We start from the raw sequence: 26,675 nt of genomic DNA, 5'->3' as shown, positions 1-26,675 counted from the left end.
GCAATGTTCAAACCCAGAGGAAAACGCACATTAACTCAAAGTAACACTGGGTTTCATTTGGTTGCCTGGCTACCGCTACATTCAGGTAGGGAAGTCAGCAACAGGACTAAAGTTTACATGAATAAAAATAGTTTGTGAGCATTTGTGCCTGTGTTATGTCAAACAGATTGTAATCAGCAGTGGTGGTTGTTTAATGGTGTGTTCACCACTAGCATTGCGGATCATTTGTGTGTTTATTCGCCCCAAACAGCCAGATTACTTTACTGTACATTAGCCGTGAGCTAATGTTTGCTAGCAAAGGCACACATTGAGGGTGTGTGTGTGTCTGTTGTTTGAATTCAGGTCAACTCTCACTAATTTTTGCTTACTAGCTGCTCCCAGAAGAGAAGTGCTGCTGTGCACAGGGTATATCCTGTTCATTTTATTTCTACTGTTAACCGGCTTGGTTGGTGTACGCTCTATGGTCCTGAAGACGCAGAAGACCTGGGTAATTTTATAGCCCTGAATTCGAGCCATTTTAGCTTCATGCGTAGCAATGAACCGGCCTCTGCCTCCAACACTGTGTCCAGATTTTAATGTAACGTACTTGGCTGTCATCATCACAGAACATAAACTCCTAACAGTGGAGGTCACCTCTGTGGATCGCTGCTGCAGTCGGGTTAATAAACAGGAGTGAAGATAAATCCATTTTCAGTCCCATAAGTTAAAAAGTTAATCTCTGAGCTCTCCTCCCGTCGGTATCTGATGTGACTCCGGGTGTTTATTCCTCCAGAAGGTCCAGCTCTCTCAAGATTGACCATTTATTAATGATGGTTATTATAAAGTGTTACCTCCCCTTTTAGTTTAGTGTGGTGGAAATATATAAAGTGCAACAAGACAGCGAGAAGGACACACTTGGATGCTAGATTATGGTTTGTTTGTGGTTGTGTTCGGTCATCCACAGTCTGATCGGATTCCCTGTCAGCTATGTGCCCAGTAAAGCAGGCTAAACTGGGCAGGTGGGGAGAAGGATGGGGATGCTCACTGGTATCTGCGTCGATGTCCCGCAGCTCTTCTGGACAAACCGCGCATAGAGGGTCCATCACAGAGAGGGCCCACTGCCCACAGGCGCGCACAGAGCTCCCTTTCTTCAAGAAGAGGGGCGAAGGGGAATTCCTTAAGTTGGATGCTGCAGCGATGAGAAGCCTTTTCATCCGGCTGTTTTTCAGAGACTCCACTGGCTGCGTTAATTATAGGGCCCGGGGCTGCACTTTGAGCTCAGTGCGCTCATGGAGGCTCTTGAGAAAAAGGCGCGCGTCTGATTCTCACGACACATTAAAAACACACACACAAACAGACACACACATACACTTGCGATCAAGCCAGCGAAACCAGTCAGTCAGTCAGTCAGTCAGCTGCTCGGGGACATTCCTGTCTCCTCCTCAACAACTTCAGCTCACACACACCGGCGGCGGATTGTTTTTACGCGACGTGAGCTGGTTTGGAGGCATTTTCTCTCAGTCGGAGCGGAGAGAGAGGAGCGGAGAGGATGTGGAGCGGCGGAGCTCCGGCCACAGCTCCATGAAACTTTTTTTTTTTCTCGGAGAGGAGCAGAGGAAGATCCCGCAGCCCTGTGAGACGATGACAGACTTCCACTAGACCCACCTCGGCTTTTTAAAACACCATGGCTGTGGACGGTAAGGCCGCTTTCTGCTGCTCATATCTCACACATGCGTCGAGGTGGTCTTTAAATAATGTCCGTCATTCAGCTGGAAACTGGCTGTAGCTCGTTTGTTTAACTCGATACTTGCGAAACCGGTTCGCCAGCTGTGTGTGGTCGCCTCTGCTGTCGCTCCACTCCTCAGGTTTACATTACACCTGTGTAATCCTGCAGAACAATGAGGACAAAGGCACACAGTCAGGTTTGGGTAACTTTAAACACATGCAGGAGAAATAATAAGGAGGAGGCTGCAGGTTGGTCACTGGTGCTGAACTGGACAGCTCTCCACCAGACACCAGCATGACCAGTCTGAGTGAGGTCAGCTTGTGCAGAGACTCAGCCATTAAAGGCTCAATGTGTAGGATTGTATACCTTCTATTTTATTCTCAATAGAGCTGCAACTAACAACTATCAATGCATGATATAGTTTTCTTGCAGCCAGTGCCCATACCGGTAAGATAACCGATGATTTCCCATTGTTGTGGTTTAGAAAGAGGTTTCCAAGCTGTATTTTCTGCAAATATGGATGATCTCATAGTCCATGTTCTTCTTCTTCTTCTTCTTCTTCTTCTCTGTGTTCACTGGTGGATCGCAACCCAACCTTTAAGCTGCAAAAAGCCGCCCACTGTGTCAGTTTGTAAATGTTGTGCTTGTTGAGTCAATGCAAGACACACATTTTCCAAAATGGGGATTCTAATTTATCGTGCATTCCTGCTTACAACTATTTCCTGAATGAAAAATACTCACCTCAATTTCAAAGATCCTTACATGACGTCATCAAATCTCTCCTTTTGTCCCAAACCCAAAGAATCTTCATTTACTACAAGAAAACTGAGAATTCCTCACACAAGCAGAGACATTTTTGCTTGAGAAATGACTTAAACGATTGAAAGATGATCAAAACATTTAATCTTTCGATCTGCTAATCAACTATTCATTGCTGCTCTTATTGTAACTTTGTTTCTTTCAGTGCCAAATATGCAGATATGAGCTTTAATCTGCAGTGTAGATGTAACTGAAACACTGTGGGAAACATGTTGCAGGCAGGCGAAGACCTTTCAGCTTGTTCAGTAAGATTTTTGTTCATGAAAGCGTTTTCCTATCCGGCGCCTGCTGTTTGTACATGTGTTAGTTAATGAGCGCTTATGCTCCCACAAACAGGCAAATACTCAAGGAAGGGAAAAACTCGGTCTGACAAGTGGTCTTAATTATCTGTATTTAATCCGGGAAAGGGGCTCATTTGCGTTTACAGCAGCAGCCTGAGGGAGTAATAACGCTGTGGAGGAGAGTTCATACGTACAGAGTCTTGGAGTTACACCTCAAAGAAACAAAAAAATCGCATTCCAGAGTTTTATTCATAATAATCTGATGCTGCTGGTTTCGCCTTGATGATTGCAGGACTCGGCTTTGCTGCGCTCTCAGCGGGAGACGTTGAATGACAGAAAGGAGAGGCACAAAGCTAGAAAACCAAAAAGACACTCTTTCATCTCCTCAAACCCTCGTCTCCCCCGGCAGTCTCCCCCGTTCTGTCCTCTTTTCAAATTCTCTTAGTCAATTTAAGGCATCGAAAATGCACAGTAACGCACACACAAACACAGCTGCACACAGAGCTTCAAACACGCTAAGAAAATTCTTCCAATCTGGCACATGAATCAGTAATGACCCGTGGCTTTCTGCCAGGATCTGTGCCAGTAACGGCGTGTTTACTGTAGTTCCACACTTTCTTTAATTACTGGATGTTGGTAAGCCACCTGCTGTTGACTGGGTTTGGATGTCTGCCCGCGGGCCGCCTCGTAATGATGAGAAAGTGACTCGTCTCACTGATCTGACATTCACCTGCAAGGCCTGCGAAAAGTTACAGTGGTACCGAAACGCTGACTTACCTAAATTACAGAGCAGCTTGTCCAGCTCAGATAACTTTTAAGGTTGCCTCCTGCCTGCTCGGTATCAACGGAGCGTGTGTGAGCAGGTCGCTTGTAATGAGATCATTTCTGAATGACAGGGTGTCCAGGTGGGTTCAACTCTCCTGTTTTCAAGTCACGCAGAGTGAGGGAGGTTTTTTTCACAGAGCGTGTCTCATGCTGTTTTTTACATTTTCAGCGGTTACAGGCAGATCCGGCTGTCTAATCATTATACCTCCTGCTTTTACCTCTGCAGCGGCATCCAGTTTTAGTTTCTGCAGGCCAGCTGTGGAGTACAGAGCCCTGCCCGAGGACTTCAAGCACCAGCTGAGTCGACGGACAGGTGGGAACCTAACCTGGCATGACGGCCGCGGACAGAAAACCGCGGGAGGCAGAACAGTGAAGCTGCTGCAGCAGCCGGGCACAGAGGCCCTGCAGGTACTGAACATTTACACCACCTCAACATGTCGAACAGCACACACAGGATTATCCCTCGGGCTTTCTTCATCCTCCAAAGTCAAGGAGATACGTTTGCTTCAGAAGAAACTCTACATCCAACCTGAATTAATTTTTTATAAGAAATCTGCATATTTATGAGTGTCACAGGAGTGAGTCCTAAAACCTGGAAATAAGTTAGCATTTGTGCACTTCCGGTTCCCTTGTCCCAAAACAATGGGTTTTGGTTAGATGCCTGAAAGTAACCAGCTGGGAGGCTAACATTGTTCACTGTTGCTTAGTAGTATCTGTGAGTATTGACTTGTATCAGTGCTTAGGGAAAGGGGAAAAGCACGCCTTGTATATAATTAGCAGGGTATACAGCACACTACAATCAGTAGCACACTATGAGAGTCTCTTAGCAAACTGTCTCTTCAAATATGCACTAACACGTCTTTATCCTTTCTCGAAAAAAATCAGTAAAATAGCTGCAGTGTCATTATAACTGTAACTTCCATGAATAAAAAGTGAGGAGAATTAAAGTTTCTGTTTGAGTCTGAATGGCAGAATCACAAAGCACAGGCATCGGGTTTGTACGAATCCTTACATGGACTCCAAAATCATTTGTATTATTTAATAAGAAATAATTATTGTGATCCATATTAATTATAGTGTTTGCATCATATGGAATAAGAGATTTTTAAGGCCCCATGGCAACAACAAGAAAGTATTTGTCTTGTGTGTTTTTAACTTAACATTTCATTATCTCACAGTTTCCCTCATAAGTTAATTCAAATATTTAATATCCCTGTTGTCGTAGCAACACGACTACACATGAAAACGTTCCTCGCTGATGTTCAGTAGCTCTGAGCTCAGACTCCTCTACAGAAAAGTCTCGAAGAAAAAAATCATGAGTCTGGCAAATGCGGCTGGTCACCATCCATTGTTGCAAATGGGCACTTTGTTAGTAGAGAATGGAAGTTGCTCTCTCCCCAGCGGGATGGTGGGCTCAAACAGCCTTTTAGCCCGGCTTTAAATAGCACAGGTCCTCCATCAGTCGAGCTACACTGCAGCATCACTGACACAGAATTGAGCTTGATACTGAATCCTCGATGGTAAACAGACTGTGATACAGAGTAACACGGTAAAAACTCTGAATCTTACTGAGTATATTTGTCTCATTTCAGGTCAGAATATCTCTTTACGCTTAATATAAGAAACAATCAACATAACATATGCAACATATCAGTGAGATATGTGGGGAAGAAAGAGTATAGAAAACATCTTGTCTGAGTTGTATCTCAGATGAAACAAGTTTTTTGAAATGTCATTTAAGCTGCTGTGTTACTGTAAAAGACTGATCATCCAGTTTCAATAAATTGGCTTAATTAGGAAACCTTGTGGGATAAAAACGATAACAATAAAACAATAAAAACACTCAGGATAAGTTGATTGTGATGAATTTCTACCAAGACAATAGGAGTAGTACCTCATTGTCATGTTGCAGCCTTGTTATATTCATCTTTTCATAAACATCTCTTCCCCTTCTAGTAGCCGCTCTGTTCCAGTTAAACATTTTTTAGTTGATACTCATTTCTTCATCTGATACGGCGTTGTCTGTTCGCACACTCACCGCCGTCCACAGCGACAATCCATCTGTGCAGTAAACTGGCCTCATTTAAAGCCCGTAGTTAGAAGTCAGAAAGCCTGTGCCTTTGTCCTCACCCCATGGAAGGCTCTTTAAAAGGCGGTAATGAGCTGAAGCCAAAGCTGCACACACAGGACTGGGCTGGGCTGATAACAGACTCGTATACAATGTGTTGTTTGTTTGCTTCAATCCTCTTGGACGCACATTATGTAGTGGTCGGTTTATTTTTGTTTTGAGGACCATAAAACTTAACCAGAACTGTGGTTTTGAAAGATGTTCAGCAGTGGAACATGTGAACAGTGTTGTTGCTTCTTCCACAGTTCAGCTCTGCATCCTTCAGTTAGTTTTATTTACTCTTTTTATGAATGTTGTCTCTTCTTCACTCTTCCTCTCTGCAGCCACATACTCCTCACTGATAATGTAAAAGCTGATTTGAGAATTATCCAGTTAAAAGGAGGAAAATACTCATTATAGCAATTCTGTGTTATCTTAATACCTTTATCTTTTATGTTTCATAACTGTGGACAAAATAATTGTTGAAAGAAAAAGATTAGCGAGTATTTGATGATACATTTACATCATCGTTGAGCAAGAATGCAAAACATTTTCTAATGTGAGCCTTTAAATATTGAGGAGTTTGGATTGTTGGTCGGACAAAACAAGCTACCATAACCTTTGGCTTTAGGAAAATGGGATGGCCATTTTTCACATTTTCTTGGCCCAACAGTTAATCACTTCCATTGACAGAATAATTGGCAGATTAGTTAGCAAGAAAAGCCATTACTCGCAGCCATAGTCAGAATGGTGACATAAGATATTTGGGGACAATATTGCGTTGTGAACGCCGTCTGTTTGTCACATTCAAAACAATTAATTTTTGATGAACTGGGAGGAAATGTTTGCTTCATATTTAATATGTTCACATCACAGTGACATTAAAATGGCTCTTGAATTAACTGCTAGACAGTATGTGAAGAATCACTCAGAATACATGCAAAGGCAGAAGTTAAAATATTCACATACTCACAAGTGCCAGAAATGCAGGACTTTAGGCAGCACAAGAAGTGGCAATAGTACACACATGCTTTACTCAAGCAGAAGAACAGATAGTTGTGTGAAAAAAGACTCTGGTAAAAGTAGAAGTACTGATTCAATGGCTTTACTCAAGTAAAAGTGAAAAAGAACAGGCTCTGAAATGTACTCAAAGTGTAAAAGTAAAAAGTTTCCCTCTGTAGGTCATTTCTACAGGCCATTTCTGTGCAAAGCTAACTGAACCTCACATCATATTTACATAAATCAAAGACCTTTAAACTTGAAGGTAGAATCAGTAGGATTTGTCCGAGATGTTCATAAACAGCTACAAAGATAGCTGGTTGTTGAGTCTCATTCCCAGGATGTCAAATAGCCACATTTTGGGTTGGTGAAGCGTCTCGATCACAGCAACAAACGGAGAAAATATGAAAATCCAAGCTCCCTCTCTGTCTGTTTCCATCTTGTTACGTCTTTTTGTCTGCCGTGCGGTGATATGCACTGATAAAAATAATTGCTAATTCCCCTTAAATGCATTAAAACTAGAGTAATGAGCATGTTTGGAAAATGTAAGGAGTGTAAAGTACAGATGTATTTGTTAAACTGTAGGGATAGAAATATAAAAGGTTAACCCTAACCCCTACTGTAAGTACACTAATGAAGTATTTGTACTTCTTTACTTCCCACCTCTGGGCAGCACCTGTCACTAATCCAGCCGACACTAAGTTCTACAAAACTGAGGTTGTGAAGCGAGAAAGACTTTTTCTCACGACAGAAATGGAGGTGCTGGACTGAGCTGGAAGGTTTGAAGTAAAATGAAAAGAAAGAATATTCAGAGTATAACGATAAAAGCAAAATCCTGCAAAACGGTGGATTGGAAATCAGTCAGGAGGCAGAAAAATTCAAACTTTCACTTCAAACTTTGAATGTGTCCGTGTTTGTTATCTAGATCCCCATTAGCCACATGTGCTGTGACAACAACAGTAGCTGCTCTTTGTGGGGTCCCTACTCACAATAAGACTCAGCATTATTATCTACAAACTGTGTCATAAAACATCTCAAGTTCAGTAATTGGCTCTATATAATATTACCACCTCCTAGAGGGGCAACTTACATCCCCCTCACTACAAATAAAGCAGGAGGGATAGCTCTCTCCATCAATATCATATATTTGAGGATCAAAACCAGTTCTGTATTCATTTGCTCACAGTTTATTGTGGAAATAAATATGGTCTCACGATTATTATTAAAACATATTTTACAAGAATGAAGAAGCTTAAAGAGTTTAATGCCACTATTGCCAGAAAAATCTTGTTTTTTTGTATTAAGCTAGTTCTACATGGGCTCGTGAAATAGTAATGTCCAAAAGCTGTTTTCGTCCTCGTGTTTTGTTTTTTTCAACGCTCAAACTTGACTAATGATTATTTATACTCTGTTTGAGCAGTAAAGTCCCAACAAGCTGCTTTGCTCTGCGCTGCATGTAAACAATTTAAGTTGTGCTTTGGTGTGTTGGGCCTCATTACTCAACCGTAATCAAGTGTGACAAGACTAATGCCCAACCAACTGTTAGACATTAGTTTTCTACCAGGACTAAAATAAACTGGATTTTTTGTCTAACTTGTACATGGAGAAGTTTTTGTACTGAGAGTAACTCATTATGTTGGAAAGGAAAGGTTGTTATTAATGGCTCCTTACTTGTAAAGGATACTCAGTTATAGCTGTAAAGATAGAGCAACTTAATACAATGTAGAATGGAGTGTACTGAAACATTAGTGTCAGAACATATTGTAACGCATGTTTCTGAGCTGGAACATGCTCTATATTTCATAAAATGTTGCACTCAATGAGATAGAGTCATCATCTGAAACATCAAGCACAAATCTTCCCCTGCTGAGTCTTAAATGTGAGCCAGCCTCTCTTTTTCTTCCCTCATCTGAGAAAATCTCGAGCTGAAGAACTGCTGAACCTGCTGAATTTTTAAAGCCGATTGACTGATCAAAGACCCGGTTCGATTAGTCCTCGGCGCTTTTTACACCGTGCGCGTCTTCAAGATTAAAGAGCTGGATCTCATGATCACACTCTGCATGTTGGCTGATCTTCCAGACAACTTGGAAGTTTGCATCTATGCATGGAGTGTTTGATCTGCATGGTGTGCTGTGTGCTTTAATGAGTTTGAGACCTGCTCGTATAGAGGACCTTTCAGTTCGTCATGTATAGGCCCGTCTATGTTCATCTAAACCTCTGAGTGTTTGTCAGTCTGAAAGGGTTTGTTGCTGAATGTTCAGCTTACAAGCTTCATGGCAGGTTTTTAACTGAGCGGCAGTGTTTGCAGAGATCGCTCATCATGTGCGGTGAAGAAAAGCCACGTGTGTTTGTGGATCTGAACACATCTCTTCATGGATGAGGGGTGTTTGATGCCAGTTGAGTTTTAGTCAAGGTCAGACAGACGATTGAGGTGTGAAAACTGGAAGGGAAAAGTGAAGAAGCAGCTTTAGAGGATGAGTTCAGCATTTTGGAAGTTGCTTATTTGCTTCTGTAATAGTGTTTGGGTAATGTGTAGCTTTAATTGCTCATGGGTGACCTTAAAGGTGCAATATGTGAGCATTTTGGGTTAAAACATTCAAAAATGATCAACAGAATGTGGAGAAACTCCAGTTTTGACTCAATGTAAAGAAGTCTGTGTGTGCCTGAGGTTAAAAAGCCAACCAGCCAGTCTCAGCCTGTCCTGTCTCATAACTCCACCTCCTACTACCTCAAGAGTCAATAGTGTGATAGTATAACCCCGGCCTCCGAAGGTGTATAGATTAATCAAGTGAGTTTTAGAGGTGCTGGTCGGCAGATGTTACCCTTGCCTTAGTAGTTCCCCCCTCTCCTATCCTTATGCTAAGTTAAGCTAACCCGCTGTAGCTTCATATTCAACGTACAAACATGAGGCTGCTTTCTCACCTTAACTATTTTGTTTTTATTGAAACTGAATCTGGTTGAACCCTGCAGACCAAACAACCAGACCGAGGCGCCATCTTTCTGTCCTGTCCCCTGCTACCTGTCAGTCATTGTTCGTAACATGCAGTATATTTGCAGTCAGTAAGTAATAATAAGTAGTAGTAATACTAATAATGCTTATTAATAGTTATTTCTTCTACACATCAGAAGCATTAAAGTGATGCACACACTGCTGTAGTTAGAGTTGGATTTCCCCACGTGGATCCTGATGATGCAGGATGACATCACCAAAACTGTCCGATGAATAACTCCATGTTCACTCCTCGTGGTTCGTTTGTTAAAAGTCAGTGTGAACAGGAGCAAATCAGAACTGAAAATGCAACTGTGTATAATTTGTTTTGGGTCTGAACCAAATGAACTGAACTTTGGGTGTGACAGAAGCCTCACAATCAGCAAGAAACTGGATAAGCAAATTTCCAGAATAGTTGGACTATTTTTCTAAGACATGTCCATCTTCTTTTTAATAATCTGTCTGTCTGTCTGTCTGTCTGCAGTACCGTTCCAGTGACAATTATGGGATATATCACACAAGCCCGACACAGCCCAGCCTGATCCGGCCCGTCGTTCTCTGGTCACAACAAGATGTTTGTAAATGGCTGAAGAAACACTGCCCGCACAACTACTTAACCTACGTGGAGGCGTTCTCCCACCACGCTATCACAGGTCACACACACTGCTAAGATAATCAGACAATACGTGAATTACAAAGTAAAAGCTAAATTTATGTTTGAGCTGTCTGTTTTCTTCTTCCAGGCCGTGCGTTGTTGCGTCTGAACGGGGAGAAGCTGGAGAGGATGGGACTCGTACAGGAAACACTTCGACAGGAGCTGCTGCAGCAGGTGCTGCAGCTCCAGGTGCAGGAGGAGGGCCGCAACCTGCAGCTGCTCAGCAGAGGTCAGGGTGTGTGTGTTTTATTTTTAAAACTCAAATCTCAAACCCAGACTTTAAATGAGTAGTTTCACATTTTGGGAAATATGCTTATTTAGCTCCTGGCGGAGTGTTGGATGTGGAGATCGATACCACTCATATATTCTTGCATGAAGCATCAGACAGTTAGCTTAGCTTAGCACACAGACCTGCCAACCTTCAGATCTTCTTCAGGTCTGGAGGTCCTTCACAAGAAAAACTTAAGTTTCAAAGACCTTGTTTTGTCATGATGTTGGGATTCAGCTTTATTGTTTCCTGTTTTGCTTTGTAAGCGTCATCATGTGTCATGTTGTGTTACTTCCTGGCGTTGTCTTGTTTTCCCTCCCTTGTGATTGTCTTGTAAAGTTTCACCTGTCCCTGATCAGCCCTCTGTGTGTTCAGCCTTCTGTTGTCAGTTTGCTGTTTGCTCTGTGTTTGTTCCTCGTGTTTTGTCTGTGTTCCCAGCGCTTTATTTTGTTTGCAGTTGGTTTAGTTTTTGAATGTTTTGTGTTTCCTTGGTTCGTCTGCCTGTTTTTCATGAAAGCTGTCCTGGATTCTGCATTTGGGTCTCATTTCGTGCAAACCATAACATGTGTCCCGCCTTCTAGTGACTTAAAAATAACGAAATAATACATTTATGTTAAATGCTTTTAATTTTAGCTTGATTTCTGAGGAAACAGTGCAGAATAATGTGGCCGTCTGACATTAACTTGCATGAATCTTTGGCATAAACTAATATTCATCATTCATTCATTTTTGACAGTCTGTGCTCGATATTTTTGTCAGCTTCTTGATGGTGACGATGTTGGTGCAACCCTTGTGGTCGACAGAAAAATCCAGGACGCCTGAAGTATTTGTTGCTTCTCTAAGTTCCTCTGTCCATTTCTCACTTAACGAGGAGAACGAAGCTCAACAGAGCTCCTGACTACACACTGTAGATAGCTAGAAATAGGTTGTGATAACTAAAAAGGGAAAATGTGTCATAAATCAGGACATATACAGAATTGTGACACAGGGAGGAAACTGCAAGACGGCAATGTCCAAAGGTAAAACAATCTGCTCATCAGCTCTAAATAAAAACTAAAAACAACTCTTTGCTGTTTTACAGGGAGTTATGTGTCAGGGCTGTTTCATGAGTGGGATCAGTAACTTCCTGGAGTCAGAGACAAAAAATTCTCCGACACACAACGGCTTAAACCTGCAAATTGATGTTTTTACACTTTGTTTTTGTAGAAATAAACAAGTGAGTTATAACATGTTAATTGGTGAGCTTAACTAAACTATACTTATGATGGCAGCAGTGTCAAATTAAATGTAAGGAGATAAACGTGGCATCAATCTTCTCATGTAACCCTCCGCCAGAAAACAAATACGAGTATTTCCCAAAATTATAATTAGAATCAGAATCGGCTTTATTGTCCAAGTAAGCGTACACATGCAAGAACTTTGAGTGTAGCTTGCACAGAAATAGACATACAGCGAAGAACAAGGAGAACAAAAACTAAACAGATAAGGTCATGAATTAAAAATGTCAAACAGTGTCTTTAAATGCTCGGAAAATATCAAAAAATCTCTCTGTCTTTCACAGGTTCCTTTGGAAATATATCATAGCCAGTTTTGTTTTTTTTTTGTGGAAGGAGCTGGATACTGTTGAATTATGGGAAACGTCCTCAAATACTCTCATGTGCATCAGATCTGTGGGATAAAAGCATCCAGCGAGCGGCAACGTCCAGAACTTTTTGTTGTCAAGTGGAAGCTGGCAGCTTTAAACAACAGACATAATCTTTACGGACTGACTATGAACTGTGACGAAGAAGCTCCGTGACAATCTGTCCATTTATTGCTCTAATGTGTGATTAATTATTAACTCTCTCTCTCTCTCTCTATCTCTGTCTGTTTTTTTTAATGTCATAAAACAAAATAAATAAAAAAATATCAAAACATCACTGCTGTGTGTTTGAAAAAAACGCCTCCATAAAGGTCAGGATTGTGTGCATTACCCTTGACAAGAGCAGCTGTGTGTGGGGGGGGGAGAAGCACGTGATGATAAACTACATTACCCACAATCCCACCGCGCTGTTAAGCAAGCAGGAATGGCTTTAACCAGCCGATGCCGGCTCCGAGGTCGCAAGATCCCCATGGAAACGGAGTGCGGGAAAATAATGTCGTCCCGCTCGGACAGGTACATGATGCTCTGCGTGTTTCTACCTGTGTTTGCATTGTGTGTGCTGAAATGTGATGTGTTGTTGTTGTTGTGTAGTCCGCAGCTGCAGCGTCCTCATCCTGTAACGTAACGCTAACCACACTGACTCCCCCCTTCTCCTACAAACCGCAGGGATATCTGGCAGCTTTAATCTCTTCATATTCATGTGATTACATTTTAAAACAACTCTTCTCTGTTAGGATGAATTAATTGTACAGTGTGGTGAATGCAGTCAGCTGTAGATGAGTCATTGTGAACACGGAGCTCTTCAGAAGTAGGTGAGCTGCTGCATGTTGACACAGTTGTGCGTCACAGACTCACAAATGACAAAACACTAGAATATAATCTATAATACACATTAAATAAAGCTTTAGTTATATTTATATGACTTTGTCTGTGGTAGAAAGTGTTGTGTTTACATCGACTGTAAAGGCAGTGTGGGTTTTAAACATTATTCTGGTGATTATAGATTAACCTAATAACCTATAAAATGTGTTAAAGGGCTATTCTGTCTAAAAAAACAATGCAAAGACCCCAAAGTACACGACTCAGAGATATTTTAGTGTTTCACTTGATTGTTCATTCTGTGACACAGCTACATTTTTGTTTTGTGTTTTGTGAATATATTTGGTGTAGTGTATATAAAATATTTAATTCTTCTAACCTTCTGCTAAACATTACATTGATGGTGGCAGTGTTGTTGAAAGTACCCAAAAGTCATGCCTGAGTAAAAAAGTAAAGATATCATGTTAAAATAATACTTTGGTCAAAATTAGGAAGAAAAAGAGTCACCCATACGAATAGTACTTGGGTAAAAGTCTGGAAGTATCTGATTAGAAATGTACTTAAGTATCAAAACTACAATTAAAATATATATATTTGCATGTATGTAAATACTGAATACTAGGGAACCACATTGGATCTGAAATTCAGCATATTTCTGATTATCAGAATCATTTTTTTATTCAATCCGATTGAAAATAAAATTAAAGCAATTTAAAAACAAGAATGTAATCTGCAAAGTAACTATAACTAAAGCTATAAAATAAATGTTGTGGACTGGAAGTATAAAGTAGCTCAAAATGGTAGGCTACTTAGTAAATGTACTTAGTTACATTCCATCACTGGGTGGTGGTATATGATAACTCAAGTACATTTACTTAAGTAAAAAAGTACAGTAGCAGCATGGCCCCTGTGGTGTAATAGTACTGTGTCATTATTATTGATGCATTAACATAAACACAACATTGTAATATTATATTTGATCGAGGCAGAACTCAACTGGACTCATTTATATACTGTTGACTTGTTAAATCTATAATAATGAAACATATTCTACAACATGTAAAAACTTAATCTGCAGTTACTTAAGTAAAATGTAACTCAGTACATGTTACTCAAGTACTCTACTTAAGTACACTTTTGAGGTACTTGAGAATTCCCATTTCCTCCTACTTTATACTTCTACTCTGCTACATTTTTAATGCAAATATTGTACTTTTACTCCATCTACATTACTTTGATGCCTTTAGTTACTAGTTACTTTGAAGATTTCATTTTATATGTGATAACCAGAAAAATGCCAAGGATTTAACTTGATAATTGGCCAACTGTAGTTTTAAATAAATGTACAATATGTATAATTTCACTTTTACATGTACTTTTGATACTTCAGTACATTTAATATCAGATACTTTTATGTTATTATGGGTGACTTTTACTTTTGCCAAAGTAATATTTTAACACAATATCTTTTCTTTTACTCATGTAAAGCTTTTGGGTACTTTTTACAACACTGTGCAGTAATCAGTATATAGTACAGTAGCTGTCAGAATAATGTAGAAAGGTACAATATTTTATGTTCGTTTATGAAAAATCAGAAAATGGTGACAAAAGTCAAGTGACTTCACTCTTTGTCCTACAAAAAGGTCCAAACCCAAGGATATTTAGTTAACAGTCACATAAAGAGGTAAACATCGAGTAATGTGACGTCTGAATGAGGGAAAGTTTGACTCAAATGATATATTGATTGTCCACATTATTTCTGATCAATTTTACGTCAAAATGGACTCAAACAAGCTAAAACAACATCTCTTATGCAGCCGCTAAGACCAGGAAAAGACTAAACTTACAAGAACTGAATTTATTCAACGATTGTGGCTCAGGAGGTAGAGCGGGTTGTCCACTAGGTCTAAGGTCGGTGGTTCGATCGCTGCATGTTGAAGTATTCTCGGGCGGTCCGTTGGTTTGTGGGTGTGTGCGAATGGCTGTGCATACACATGTCATTGTGTGTATCGCTCCTGATGGTGGTCGGCACCTCGTATAGCAGCTTCAGCCATCAGTGTGTGGTGTCACAGTAGTGACTAGACTTTCCTCTGTTTTTCGATCATTGTACACTGAATAACTTTTGAAGACTTCATCTTGAGCTGTGGAGGACATATTGCATTATTTTCCCAGATACAGATAAGACTTGTTTCAGTGTCCCTCTGCGTTTGTAGTGGATCAGATCAGCTAACTAAGAGGAAGGATCAGCAGAAGACGTCCGTTCCGTCCTGCTTTAACTCACAGGTGCCTCTATTAATACCAGCCAAGCAGCTCTTTGCTGCCAGCGTTACACTGATCCTCTTAGTTTACTTACACAGAAGGAGGTGGACATAGAGGACGGAGGACACATGGGCAGGAGCGTGGAGACATGAACAGAAGTCAGGTTTTCAGATGATAAAGATGTGTGAATAGACAGAGTGAAAGCAGACTAGAAACACACCTGTGACTGTTTAACTCCAGTGAGTGTCAGTGTTACTCTGTGACTGGCCTGTTGTGTTGTGAAGCTGGAAGGTCGCAAGTTGTCGTCTGAAGCAGATATGACTCTGCTGGACTGCACAGGAGCCAGAATCTCCGGCTGTTGGTCCCTGAGGTCCGACCGCAGGTATGATTGTTTGCTTCAGTTCAGTTTTCCTCCTTTGAAAGCTCTCAGACACGCCGTGGATGTGAACTATAAATACTCTCCAAAGAGGGGTTGTTGAGAGGTCGGAGGAAGTGCAGGATCTGGTTTAGATTTTGTTGTTTATCTGTGCTCAGTCACAGAGGGTCGCCTCCACTGTGTCATCACTGAACAAATATTTGAAACTGCATCAGTTGAATATGCAAAACCTTCATTAGTCCTCTCTTCCAGTTACAGCGTGAGCACGTATATATGTGGTTGTGCATCACATTAGAAGCAAACAGAGTTATTCATTTGGTTTCTAATTACAGCCAGTGGGAATGAACACGGAGTTTAAATGTGTCAGCGTGTGTGACGCACAAGCTAAGCTGACTTTTACTTGTTCCTCAGTAAACTGTGGTGTGAGAGCGTAATCTTAATTAAAGTGATGTAAGCTGCGATGTGTCAATCAAAAAGAAGCATTAATTCAGTCCAGGCAGTGCTGGAAGAGGTACTCAGATACTTTACTGAAGTAAAAGTACCAATAATACGCCATTATATGTAATGGTACTGCGTGTTAAAGTTTTAATTTCTCAATGCAGACAAATAGCTGACAGTATATATTTACATTATTATTATTCATTCATCTTCATCATTTAGGCAGCATTTTACTCTTGTAGTTGGTTGTGGTTGTGATTTTTTTAAAGGAACAGTTCACCCAAAATATTACCTACTCAGCTCCATGCCCGATCCACAAAGCACATCCACAAAACATTTCTGGAGCTTCACAACAAAACAGTGTTGGCCTGTGGCCTCTGTGGTCCACGACAGTCTAAAGGATGTGACGTTCTCGAGTGCCTCTCTTCGCTCCACTAACAGAGAGCAACAGTAGCTAACGTTAGTTTAGAAATGGAGTCCGCTAACATAAACAGATGGCCGGCTTCAGCACAACACAGAAGTTTCACAGAGCTCCTTTAATGTTGTTGTGAATATTTTAGTACTTACATGTGGTGTGTGTGATACACCTGGATTTATTGTGCAAGTGTCAAACTATCATCAACAGTATAATAATAATAATTTAAACATTTTAAAATGAGGCTGTATGTTTATGCTGGGCAGATCTCTGATACTGCAGACTGTATAGAGAAGAAATACTACACCTGTGTGAGACTGTCTGTGTGTTCAGGCTGTAACCTGCCCTGCTGTCTGTGTTTTTGCAGTGGGAGTGGGGAGGACTCGTTGGACCGGCTCCTACCCCCCGCCGGGGCCCCTCGCAGGAAGAGCACTACCTCACTGAGTAAAACCGAGCCTCCTCTGCTCCGCACGGGCACACGCACCATCTACACGGCAGGCCGACCTCCCTGGTATGACGAGCACGGGGCGCAGTCAAAAGAGGCCTTTGTCATCGGTATGATGATGTTTTCACTCCTCCTGACAGTTTTTCTCCTTTCACCTCCTTCGTGCCAAACTGTGGCTCTGAGCTGCAGAACCTGTCCCTGTATTACCGCTGTGTCTTTATATACCCATAAACACTTTACTGCCATCGCACATGCATACCGCCAGACAACATTAGACACACTCTGAAAAACACACATAATGGCCCATTGAAATGCTGTGTGGATCTGCAGGGTTGTGTGGGGGCAGCGCCTCAGGGAAGACCACCGTGGCCAATAAGATCATTGAGGCTCTGGATGTGCCGTGGGTTGTGCTGTTGTCTATGGATTCTTTCTACAAGGTGAGAGCGTCATGCATTTTATGTGGCTGTTACCAATTATCTGTGGGTTCATTATAGGAGGAAATAATCATCTTTGGGATGAAATGTTTTGTTATCTTATATGATTCGAAATTCACATCAAAGCATCATTATACTGCTGTCACAGTTTGGAGTTAATGAGCTCTCAGATCACAGCCCGCAAATCACAGTGTAGATATTTTGTACACATGGAGAAACAGACGACATCTCTACATGTGCGAGGTTCCCTGACACTCTTTATTACCTTTCTAATTATCTCTATGTCTTTTCCCAATACCTTTTATAATGAAAAGGAGACAAACACATGTGACATTTTCCCTCAGTGAGAAAAAAAAACGTAATTATGAACCCTGACATTAATTATTATGTGTTGACTTTCATTGAGCACACACTTAAAAAACAAAAGAGCCTCTCTCAATACTGAATCAGGTCCAATAAACCAATAAAGTGCAGTTTGAACTTTTGAATAGGATGCAGCATATCTCCACAGCAACTGCTAACTGCTGGTAATTGTAGCCACCATTAGCTAGTTAGCTCAGTTAGCCACACAGCTAGCATTCCAGACCGGGAGCTTGGAGTGAATATTATGTGACAGGACGGGCCGAGGCTAACTGGTATGTCAACAGTTGCTTATTTATTTTCTGTTGATGTTAATTTTTTTTTTTGTTTTAATGAAAATTGTCACATTTTAGACCTTTTACATAAAAAGCATCATGAATGACGATCTGTCTCTGCACATTTACGCACGAGGCACAGCAGCTAAACCCATTTTATGACTTTGAATCTCCACACATGCCGACAGGATCAGTTAGGATCTAATGTTAATTAACGTTCTGTGTTCTTCTACACACCCAAGAGGTCACGCACACACACACACACACACACACACACACACACACACACACACTCTCCAGATTCAAGTAAAAGTGTTTGGAGTAAAGCTGCTGTCCTCCTGATGATAAATCCTGAGCTCCATCAGAGCTGTCTAAAAATATTTATTTCAGATGCTAAAAGTTTAATTTCACTGTCACAGTCACATAATTAGTTTACCCTTAATTATTATAGAGTAAGGCATTACAATAAATTCATTAATATTTCCCCCACATGCATTTTTCGATACGGCCACTAGGGGGTTCAGTGAGCCCCCCGGGAACAACACAGACTGCACCTATGGAAGTAAAACGTATAGTTTATTGTCCACACCTTCCCTCCTTGCCAGCTAAAACACAGAACACTGACTTAACATAATGAACACATTAATGCAAAATAGTTAAAGACAAATGTTGGAGCTCCTCACACAAATCTAACACTTCATACTTCATAACATAAAACCTAGAGATTGTCATCCTGCTCAGTCATCCATAATCAAAAGATCACCTCCAGAGCTTATATAGACTACTGATCATCAGCTGACTCATTCTCTACCTTTGACATTTTGATAACATGAGAGATAAGATTACTTCTCACCCTGTTGGACCTGGCCTTGAGCATCCTGAATCTCCAACCAGAGTCACAAAGATCAGGTCTATTTTCTTCTCCAACGTCAGTTCAGTCAGGGGTTTGTGAAGATAACACACTGACACACACACAGTGAAGATGTGAAATGTGAATAGTCTTTGGGAAATCAAGGATCCTAGGTTCATATTTATTTTACCGACATGAAAATTGTATCAATATTCTCAGCAAACTCAATAATGACATTCACCAAAGTGTCAACTAATTAAATCAGACATGCTTAATAATTTGTTGTGTTTTCCAGGTCTTATCTCCTGAGGAGCAGTCTCTGGCAGCAAGTAACGACTACAACTTTGATCATCCGGGGGCATTCGACTTCGAGCTGCTGGTCGCCACCCTGAGAAAGCTGAAGCAGGGCAAGAGTGTGAAGATCCCGGTGTACGATTTCACCACGCACGGCCGACAGAAAGACTGGGTGAGTCAGAAAACTCCTCGATGATGATTTTTAACTGTTAAAGATTAAATATGCATCCTGTCCTTTAGAACAAAGTATTGAAGGAATAAGTTATTCTCTTTGCTGAATTCCCAAAGCTGAAAATATATTATAGGCTTAATGAAATATTATTTAAAAACATTTCCTCTTTAATCTTATAAAAGCTGGACCAACTCTTTATTCTGCTTTGAAGACTTTTTGGTTTTCACTCCTCTCTCTTTAGAAAAACGTGTACGGCGCCAGTGTAATCATATTTGAAGGTATTATGTCTTTTGCGGACAAAGAGCTTCTGCAGGTGAGGCAATATGTTTTCTTTCTTTTCGTTCTTTTTGAAGAATTTTTTTTGAGCGAAGCAAAGCAATCACCCACAGTTATTGTTGTTTGAGCAGCTGCTTTGCTGAAGTGAATATTATTGAACCATTCAGGGCTGTTTGCTCTCCCCCACCTGCAGCTCCTGGATATGAAAATCTTTGTGGACACAGACTCAGAATCACAGAGCGCGGACGAGACATTGAAGGCGTCATCAAGCAGTACAACAAGTTTGTGAAGCCGGCCTTCGAGCAGTACATCGAGCCGACCATGAGGCTGGCTGATATTGTTGTGCCGAGAGGTAAAGCAATCAGACTTTCTCACCACACTTGAACATTTTGACTAACTGTTTACGTGCAAACCAACAACTTCTCCAACTGCACTCATCGCTTTTTCTTTTTCCCTTCCTAGGTGGTGGGAACATGGTGGCCATCGATCTGATAGTCCAGCATGTTCACAGCCAGCTGGAGGAGGTGAGTAGCCACAGCACTGATGGTACATAAGAGGGTGGCGCCACCATGTGTCTGAAAGTTGTAACATACTGACAGAAAGAGAGAATAAAGAGCTTCAAGCTAACATGAAATCAGAACTTCTCACTCACAAACTTTCAGACTTTTATTGTTCTCACTTTGGAAAACATTAAACGACCAGTCTGGTGTTTTACTATATTCTTCTCATTGTTCATATTATTGTCAAGAAACTATCACAAGCACGCAACTAAGGATGATAACCTTTTTCTGTTGAATAAACTGAATAAACAAACTGACCTTAAAGGACAACACAATTTCATACTGTTTTACTTTGTTTATATTTGGCGGACCCTGCCACCTTTACTACAAACAGTGTTCTGGGACCTTATTTTCCTCTGAGAACAGTTTGTTTATTCAGTTATGGAAAAAATAAACATTTCTGAGTTTGTATTATTACCTCATTAATATTGTTAAATATTAAAATTCTGAGTTTGAATTTCTTCGTTGACCTCTTCATAGTTGTTAACTTACTCTCTGAAGTGTGGTCGTATTTTGATGGCATTATACGTTTTTCAATTAACTTTTCCTGAGATTCCTTTGTGTACGACTAGAGGGAGCTCACAGTTTGAGAATAGTGACGATAAGTGATTTATCTGCAGCTGAGCTGAACACATCTGGGTAATTTACCTTTACCTTCTCAGAATTGGATCCAAAATGGAACGAGCTATCAGACCCATTCGTACAAATCAGTGAGCCACGCTGCTACACAGGGCAAAATATTATTTTCTTTTCCACACAGCAGTCGGTCCCGCTGCTGTAAATGCTCATTAGAAACAAAACCACAGCTGGAAATAGTCCCAACAATGCACCGTTTGTTCTTGCAGCTGTTTCAGGAACTTGTATATACCATATATTTGTTAGCAGGGCACAATGCCACACACAGACTAAGGAAGTCTTCTCACCATCTGCATTTTTTACCTTATTTCACTGTCTGTCTCTCACCCTCTCTCTTAACGCAGCGTGAGCTCAGTGTCAGGTATTTACCTTCTACCTTGGAGATTTTGTGTGATTGCCGTGTTCAGACTGAGCCTTCACCCTCTCTGCGTGTCTGTTTAGTGACTCGGTGTGAATGACGACGCTTCCATCTTAAACCCACACTGCTTCATTTCAACAACGGTAAAAACCTTTTATCCAAACAACCTTTCTCTGGTCTCAGGGCGCTCCTGGCCTCGGCTCAGCAGAATCAGCCGCTGCCTCAGACACTCAGCGTGTTGGAGAGCACGCCGCAGGTCAGAGGCCTGCACACCATCATCAGGTACCGACGTGTGCTCAAGTACGAGTCCTTGTATCAGCTCACACGGTGAATATGACTTTTAATCTTTTTCTACTCTGTGCTGCAGGAATAAAGAAACCAGTCGAGATGAGTTCATCTTCTACTCAAAGAGATTAATGCGGCTTCTCATAGAACATGCGCTAACATTTCTACCATCTCAGGTGGGCAGACTTTAACTTTATCATTGAGTATTAATCAAAGTGGCTTTAATCAATTTTCATATTAACAATGGATCAAATAAAAGGAGACAAACCCACAGAGGATTATCCCCTGACCCTGCAGTATCTTTGCATCTTTTATCTTTTTGCTTATACAGCCCGCTGTACTTTTACCGTTTTGGTTCAGTCTCAACGCTCACATTAGTGCCGTTTTCAGATAATGAGTGAAAAAGCTCTAAAAGATACAACTACCTGCTCACCACCGACCAGCAGACAGACACAGTTAGCGACTAGCTTGTTAGCATTTAGCAGCTAAAGAGTTGCTAGAGACCAAAGGAGCTTAAGAGTGGTTAAACTTGTAGGAAATTAGTGGCATCTAGCTGTACAACTAATTATGAATATTGCATAAAAACAATTCTGATAGACCATATTTACATGGCGGCCATTTTCTGGGATAATGTTTTGTTGCTGTGTGTCAGGTCACAAGTTGAATAAACATAAGCTAATCAGATGTGATGTTTTATCTTGAAATATGTCCCATCAGATTTTTATTATCCGTCGTCTTTTCAGGTGCTGATATTTCGAATTTTTACATACTTCTTTCCAGCAGCTGTCACTTTTATTTATTAATTACACCGTGAAAAAAGAGACTACCTTAAATACCCTTTTTGGTACATTCAAGTGCCACGTGCCAAGCAACTTCACTTCTTCAACTTATCTTTTTTACCTGTATCCATGTTTGCTTATTGTTTCTAAAAACAAAGCCTTTAGGCAGCCAACTCTTACATGTCAGTTGTCATAGTTTGAAAGTACCAACAAGAAAGAGTTTTCAAAGCAGTAATAGCTCTCAACGGTGCACCTGACAACAATAAAGGTGTCTGATGGATTGCCTGTGGTGTATCAAGCAAAGTTCAAGTCAGCACAAGTTTATTTTCATACCGTACTGACATCACCCGATTGTTAGAAGGTGTCAGAAAGATATCTGTGGAAAATTGATGGCATTGAAGGAAAGTGAACAACGTTTGTGGAGAATGTGATAAAGCAAAAACATTTTTAAGTGAACTTTGTTGCAGTAATACACAACATACGTATATACTGTATATGCTTCACACGTTCTCAAGACAAAGTTCTCTACATGCAGATACATCATTTAATTGGCACCTCTCTAGTGTCTGCATCCATCAGAGTAGTGTGTTTGTATAATAAAATATTTTTTCTTCTGTGTTTTCTCACAGACATGTGTAGTTCAGACTCCACAGGGTCAACAGTACGAGGGCCGCAGCTACAACGGTAAAGGGGTGAGTGATATTTTTGTTTTACAAGGTCTCATTAACTTCCACTGGAGTGCGTCCTCGGGGGTTTCTGTCGTCACACTTGCTCCACTGCCTCGTCTCCACAGATCACCGGCGTGTCGGTCCTGCGGGCAGGAGAGACCATGGAGCCCGCCCTGAGGGCCGTGTGCAAGGACGTCCGCATCGGCAAGATCCTCATCCAGACCAACCTTGACTCTGGCGAACCGGAGGTACACAGAATGAGTCATTTAGTACCAAATCCCCGTCCCATGAGGCTCTTCTGTGTGCGACGTTTCTGGAGACTTTACTTGATTTTGGACGCTGTCTCAGAATTCGCATCAAACAGAAGATAAAAATGTTTTGATTGTTTTTTTTTTTCCCTTTCTTCCACATGATGTGTGTCTCCGTGGTAACTGCCCTTCCTGCTTTTGTAACCATGGTAACCTGTCTCCTCCTCTCTGGCCTCGCCAGCTGCATTACCTGCGTCTGCCCAAAGACATCAGCGAAGATCATGTCATCCTAATGGACAGCACAGTCTCCACTGGCGCTGCTGCCATGATGGCAGTACGAGTCCTATTGGTGGGTGGAGATTAACATCATTATTCTTCAGTAAGACAGCAATAGGTCCCCTCTCCTCTGGGTCAGTTTCTTATCTGTGTGATTATTAATTGGACTTGTTTGTCCTGGTGAGGTTAGATTGGCTTTATCTCCGGGAAGAGAAATGTCAAATATTTTCCTCCCTTGCTTTCCTCTTACTAATTATCCTCCTGATGATGAGCAGGCAGGCACTGACAGTCGTTGCTGTGATGTGTGTTGCTGAGCAGGATCACGAGGTGCAGGAGGATAGGATCGTGTTGGTGTCGCTGTTGATGGCAGAGCTCGGGGTGCACTCTGTAGCCTACGCCTTCCCAAAGGTCAAAATCATCACCACCGCCGTGGACAAGAGTCTGGACGATTTTTTACATGTAATTCCTGGTATCGGTAAGCCATCACATGCATCTGCTCACTCTTTCTGTCAACATTTTATCCAGAGTAGAATTTATTCGCCTGTTTTGAGCCTCTCAGCTTTTGAAGAGCATATAAAATTAAAACTAAACAGCATTTCAGAAGATGTCGTCAGCATGCAACCCTGTCTTCAGTGTGGTTTTGGGTGCATGCTTTTAGTTTTATGCAGGATGTAGGAATATCCACGCTCGTTGCAGATGATAAAAGATAATAAACATTTCCGTTTCAAGTCGACAGATTTCATTTCATGTCCCAGCAGATTCTAATTTAATGGTGGTGTCACTTCAGATTTGCAGCCAGCACTGGTCTTGATCACCACTGTAACTAAACTACACAATGTGCATATCAGATATACCAGTAGGTTGTCTGTAGGCATAAATAATTTCATACAATTACATAATTAAACATAACATGCAAACATGAAGATGAATATTTAATGTGTTGTGTTAAACCAATCAATTAGTCTCTCTGTTTGTTCAGAAAAGATGTTTTAATCATTTTAGAAAACAACCACTGAGCTCTTATTTACAATTTTTCTAATCATTTAGTTTTACACAGGAGCTCCACTGTTGTGTGCTTTCAGGTGACTTTGGCGACCGGTACTTTGGGACAGACGGGACCGACAGCTGGAGTGACGACGACCAGGACCAGCCGTCATACTGAGACAAACATCTGTGAGCCTCTGTGAAAGAAAACACAACACTACTTGAAAACTCCCATTATTGTGCATATTCCCCTTTAGGCATAAACCAGAAAAAAAACCTGTTATATAATTATATTCACTTTTTGTGTACTGTACATGAATTTTTGTACTCTTATATGACGGATGAGTCTCGGTCAAGTCGTATGCACGAGGGATGTTTTGTTCTGTTCACAGCTGAGTGTTCATCATTAATATTTCATACAGAAGGGTCACAAGAGGTGAAACAGTGCCATTACCTCTGAGGTACAATAACACAATAACAATATTATTATAATCTAAATTGTTTGATTCAGATTGCACCAGCTGTTCATGAATCTTAGCAACTGCTAGCGAGTGTAAAACTAGATTATTAAATCGGGTTGCACCAATAAAACGTAACCAATATGTTAACTGTGTATATCGGCTGCTAGCGAACATCTGTAACACCGTCCGAACAACAGTGTTAACCGGTGTAAACATTAAGTCACTGTAGAATCACAAGCTATGATAAAAGCTTAGTGTCAACATGCTAACGTGCTCACAATAACTATGTTAACATACTGATTTTAGGTAATGTTCACTATACAATCGCTGTGTTATTCTAAATTCTTATATTCAAGATTGCACAACACTGTTTAGGCCCTGATGAGGTTTCTGTGCTGCCCTTGTTTTTTCTAATTGAAGGAGTTTGTGACCATCAAAAGTCAATTTTCAACTAGGTTACCTGCATCAAGAGTGTTGCCTTTCATTAGCCTGGTGCCTGCAGGTTTCTTTTGTACACACCTTTATTTTTTTTCCCGTTACATTTCTTTGGAGGTTTAAGAGGCGGTAAAAGAAGTATATTTCAGTCTCATTATTCTCTTAAGAAGCATTTTATGAGTATTATCAAAGTTTTATGTAGTTTGGGGCTGGCTTGTAGGCATTTTCCTGCCAGTGCCGCCACAGTTTACTACGCTCACTCTTAGTCGATCATGTAAGAAAGCTAGCGTTTGCTATTTAGAACTAAACATCTAGTGTAGCTGAGGCTGATGGGAACAAAATCAAAAATCAACCAGGTGAGAGCAGAGAATTAAAAATGAAGTTGCTGAAATCCATCCTGGGACGTGATCGTCCCTCTACAAAAACTATCATTTAGTTTTCACTAAAAAGCAGAAATGTCAACCTTGTGATGCTCGAGGGAAAGTCACAGGATCCCCAAAGTCACTGTCAGTCAGACTCTGACCACCGTAGATATCTCTACAAACTTTAACGACAATGTACAAATTGAGCAAGAAGATACGTCGCAACTTGTGAAACGAGTTTAAAAACCTTTTTATCGTGGCAACAAACTGAATATTTGTTCTTCCTGATGGTTTGAAGACGAATCTTTGAAGTTATCGTGAATTCCTTCAGGACAGGAAAATGTGACTCACTGCTCTGTGACTCAAATGTAATGTTAATACACGAGAGGCCCAAACTGGAGCTAATTATAGGCTACGTTTGAATTTATGAACAGCTGGTGCAAGAATATGTTCAGATCTAAAGTCATTCATCTTTACGCTGCTCTATTAGGACATATTTTTTGTTCATGTTATGTGATAAAAGATCACAAAGGGAAATTATTGTGGCTCTCAACTTAATCTAAATCTTGTAGGTTCACACATTTACACAATAGGTGTAAAATGCCTAAAAAATACATCTTAAATTCAGGGTAGCAGAAAACAATTCACCTTTCGTTTTCAGTTCTCACTGCCTCTTTCTACTTCTACCTGAAGCTGTCATGTTTCCATCGTGTGTCTGGACTGATCGACGGATCATCAGTGCGAGGTCACGATTGGTCACATGCTCACTTCTGAGTATTTTCCACGGTCCTGTGACTCTCAGGGTTCAGATACAGGCCGCCTGCTTCCCCCCCTGTGATACACTCTAAAGCCTGAAGGGGTCAGTATAGCTCACATTAAGCTTCTCCACAGTGTGATTTATAGGGTGTCCCTTTGAGAAC

General features: G+C 40.9%; 2 protein-coding genes across 2 annotated transcripts; both read left to right on the top strand.

Annotated features, from left to right (window-relative positions):
- The first annotated feature begins 1,663 nt into the window (after nt 1-1,663).
- Nucleotides 1,664-12,511, top strand: samd10a (sterile alpha motif domain containing 10a). The gene is made up of 5 exons (XM_073469687.1): nt 1,664-1,676; nt 3,857-4,038; nt 10,210-10,378; nt 10,469-10,609; nt 12,210-12,511. Exons 1-5 carry the CDS (start codon nt 1,664-1,666, stop codon nt 12,230-12,232), a joined length of 528 nt encoding a protein of 175 aa, XP_073325788.1. The 3' UTR covers nt 12,233-12,511.
- Nucleotides 12,512-12,714: 203 nt separating this feature from the next.
- Nucleotides 12,715-24,675, top strand: uckl1a (uridine-cytidine kinase 1-like 1a). The gene is given in 16 exon segments (XM_073469686.1): nt 12,715-12,803; nt 16,965-17,152; nt 17,373-17,479; nt 19,257-19,427; nt 19,669-19,740; nt 19,897-19,930; nt 19,933-20,055; nt 20,166-20,227; nt 21,244-21,260; nt 21,441-21,539; nt 21,625-21,718; nt 22,951-23,013; nt 23,115-23,237; nt 23,479-23,586; nt 23,832-23,988; nt 24,596-24,675. Coding segments are annotated over 16 exon segments (1,587 nt in total).
- Nucleotides 24,676-26,675: the final 2,000 nt, after the last annotated feature.

Source organism: Pagrus major, chromosome 7 (assembly GCF_040436345.1).
Source record: "Pagrus major chromosome 7, Pma_NU_1.0".
NCBI classification, from domain to species: Eukaryota; Metazoa; Chordata; class Actinopteri; order Spariformes; family Sparidae; genus Pagrus; species Pagrus major.
This window is presented reverse-complemented; position numbering and strand designations above follow the sequence as displayed.

What these genes read in the sequence shown, in the direction of transcription:
- samd10a (XM_073469687.1), top strand. An exon ending in CGGGCACAGAGGCCCTGCAG is followed by an intron (nt 4,039 to 10,209) that starts GTACTGAACATT and finishes GTCTGTCTGCAG; the next exon opens with TACCGTTCCAGTGACAATTA. An exon ending in CTCCCACCACGCTATCACAG is followed by an intron (nt 10,379 to 10,468) that starts GTCACACACACT and finishes TTCTTCTTCCAG; the next exon opens with GCCGTGCGTTGTTGCGTCTG.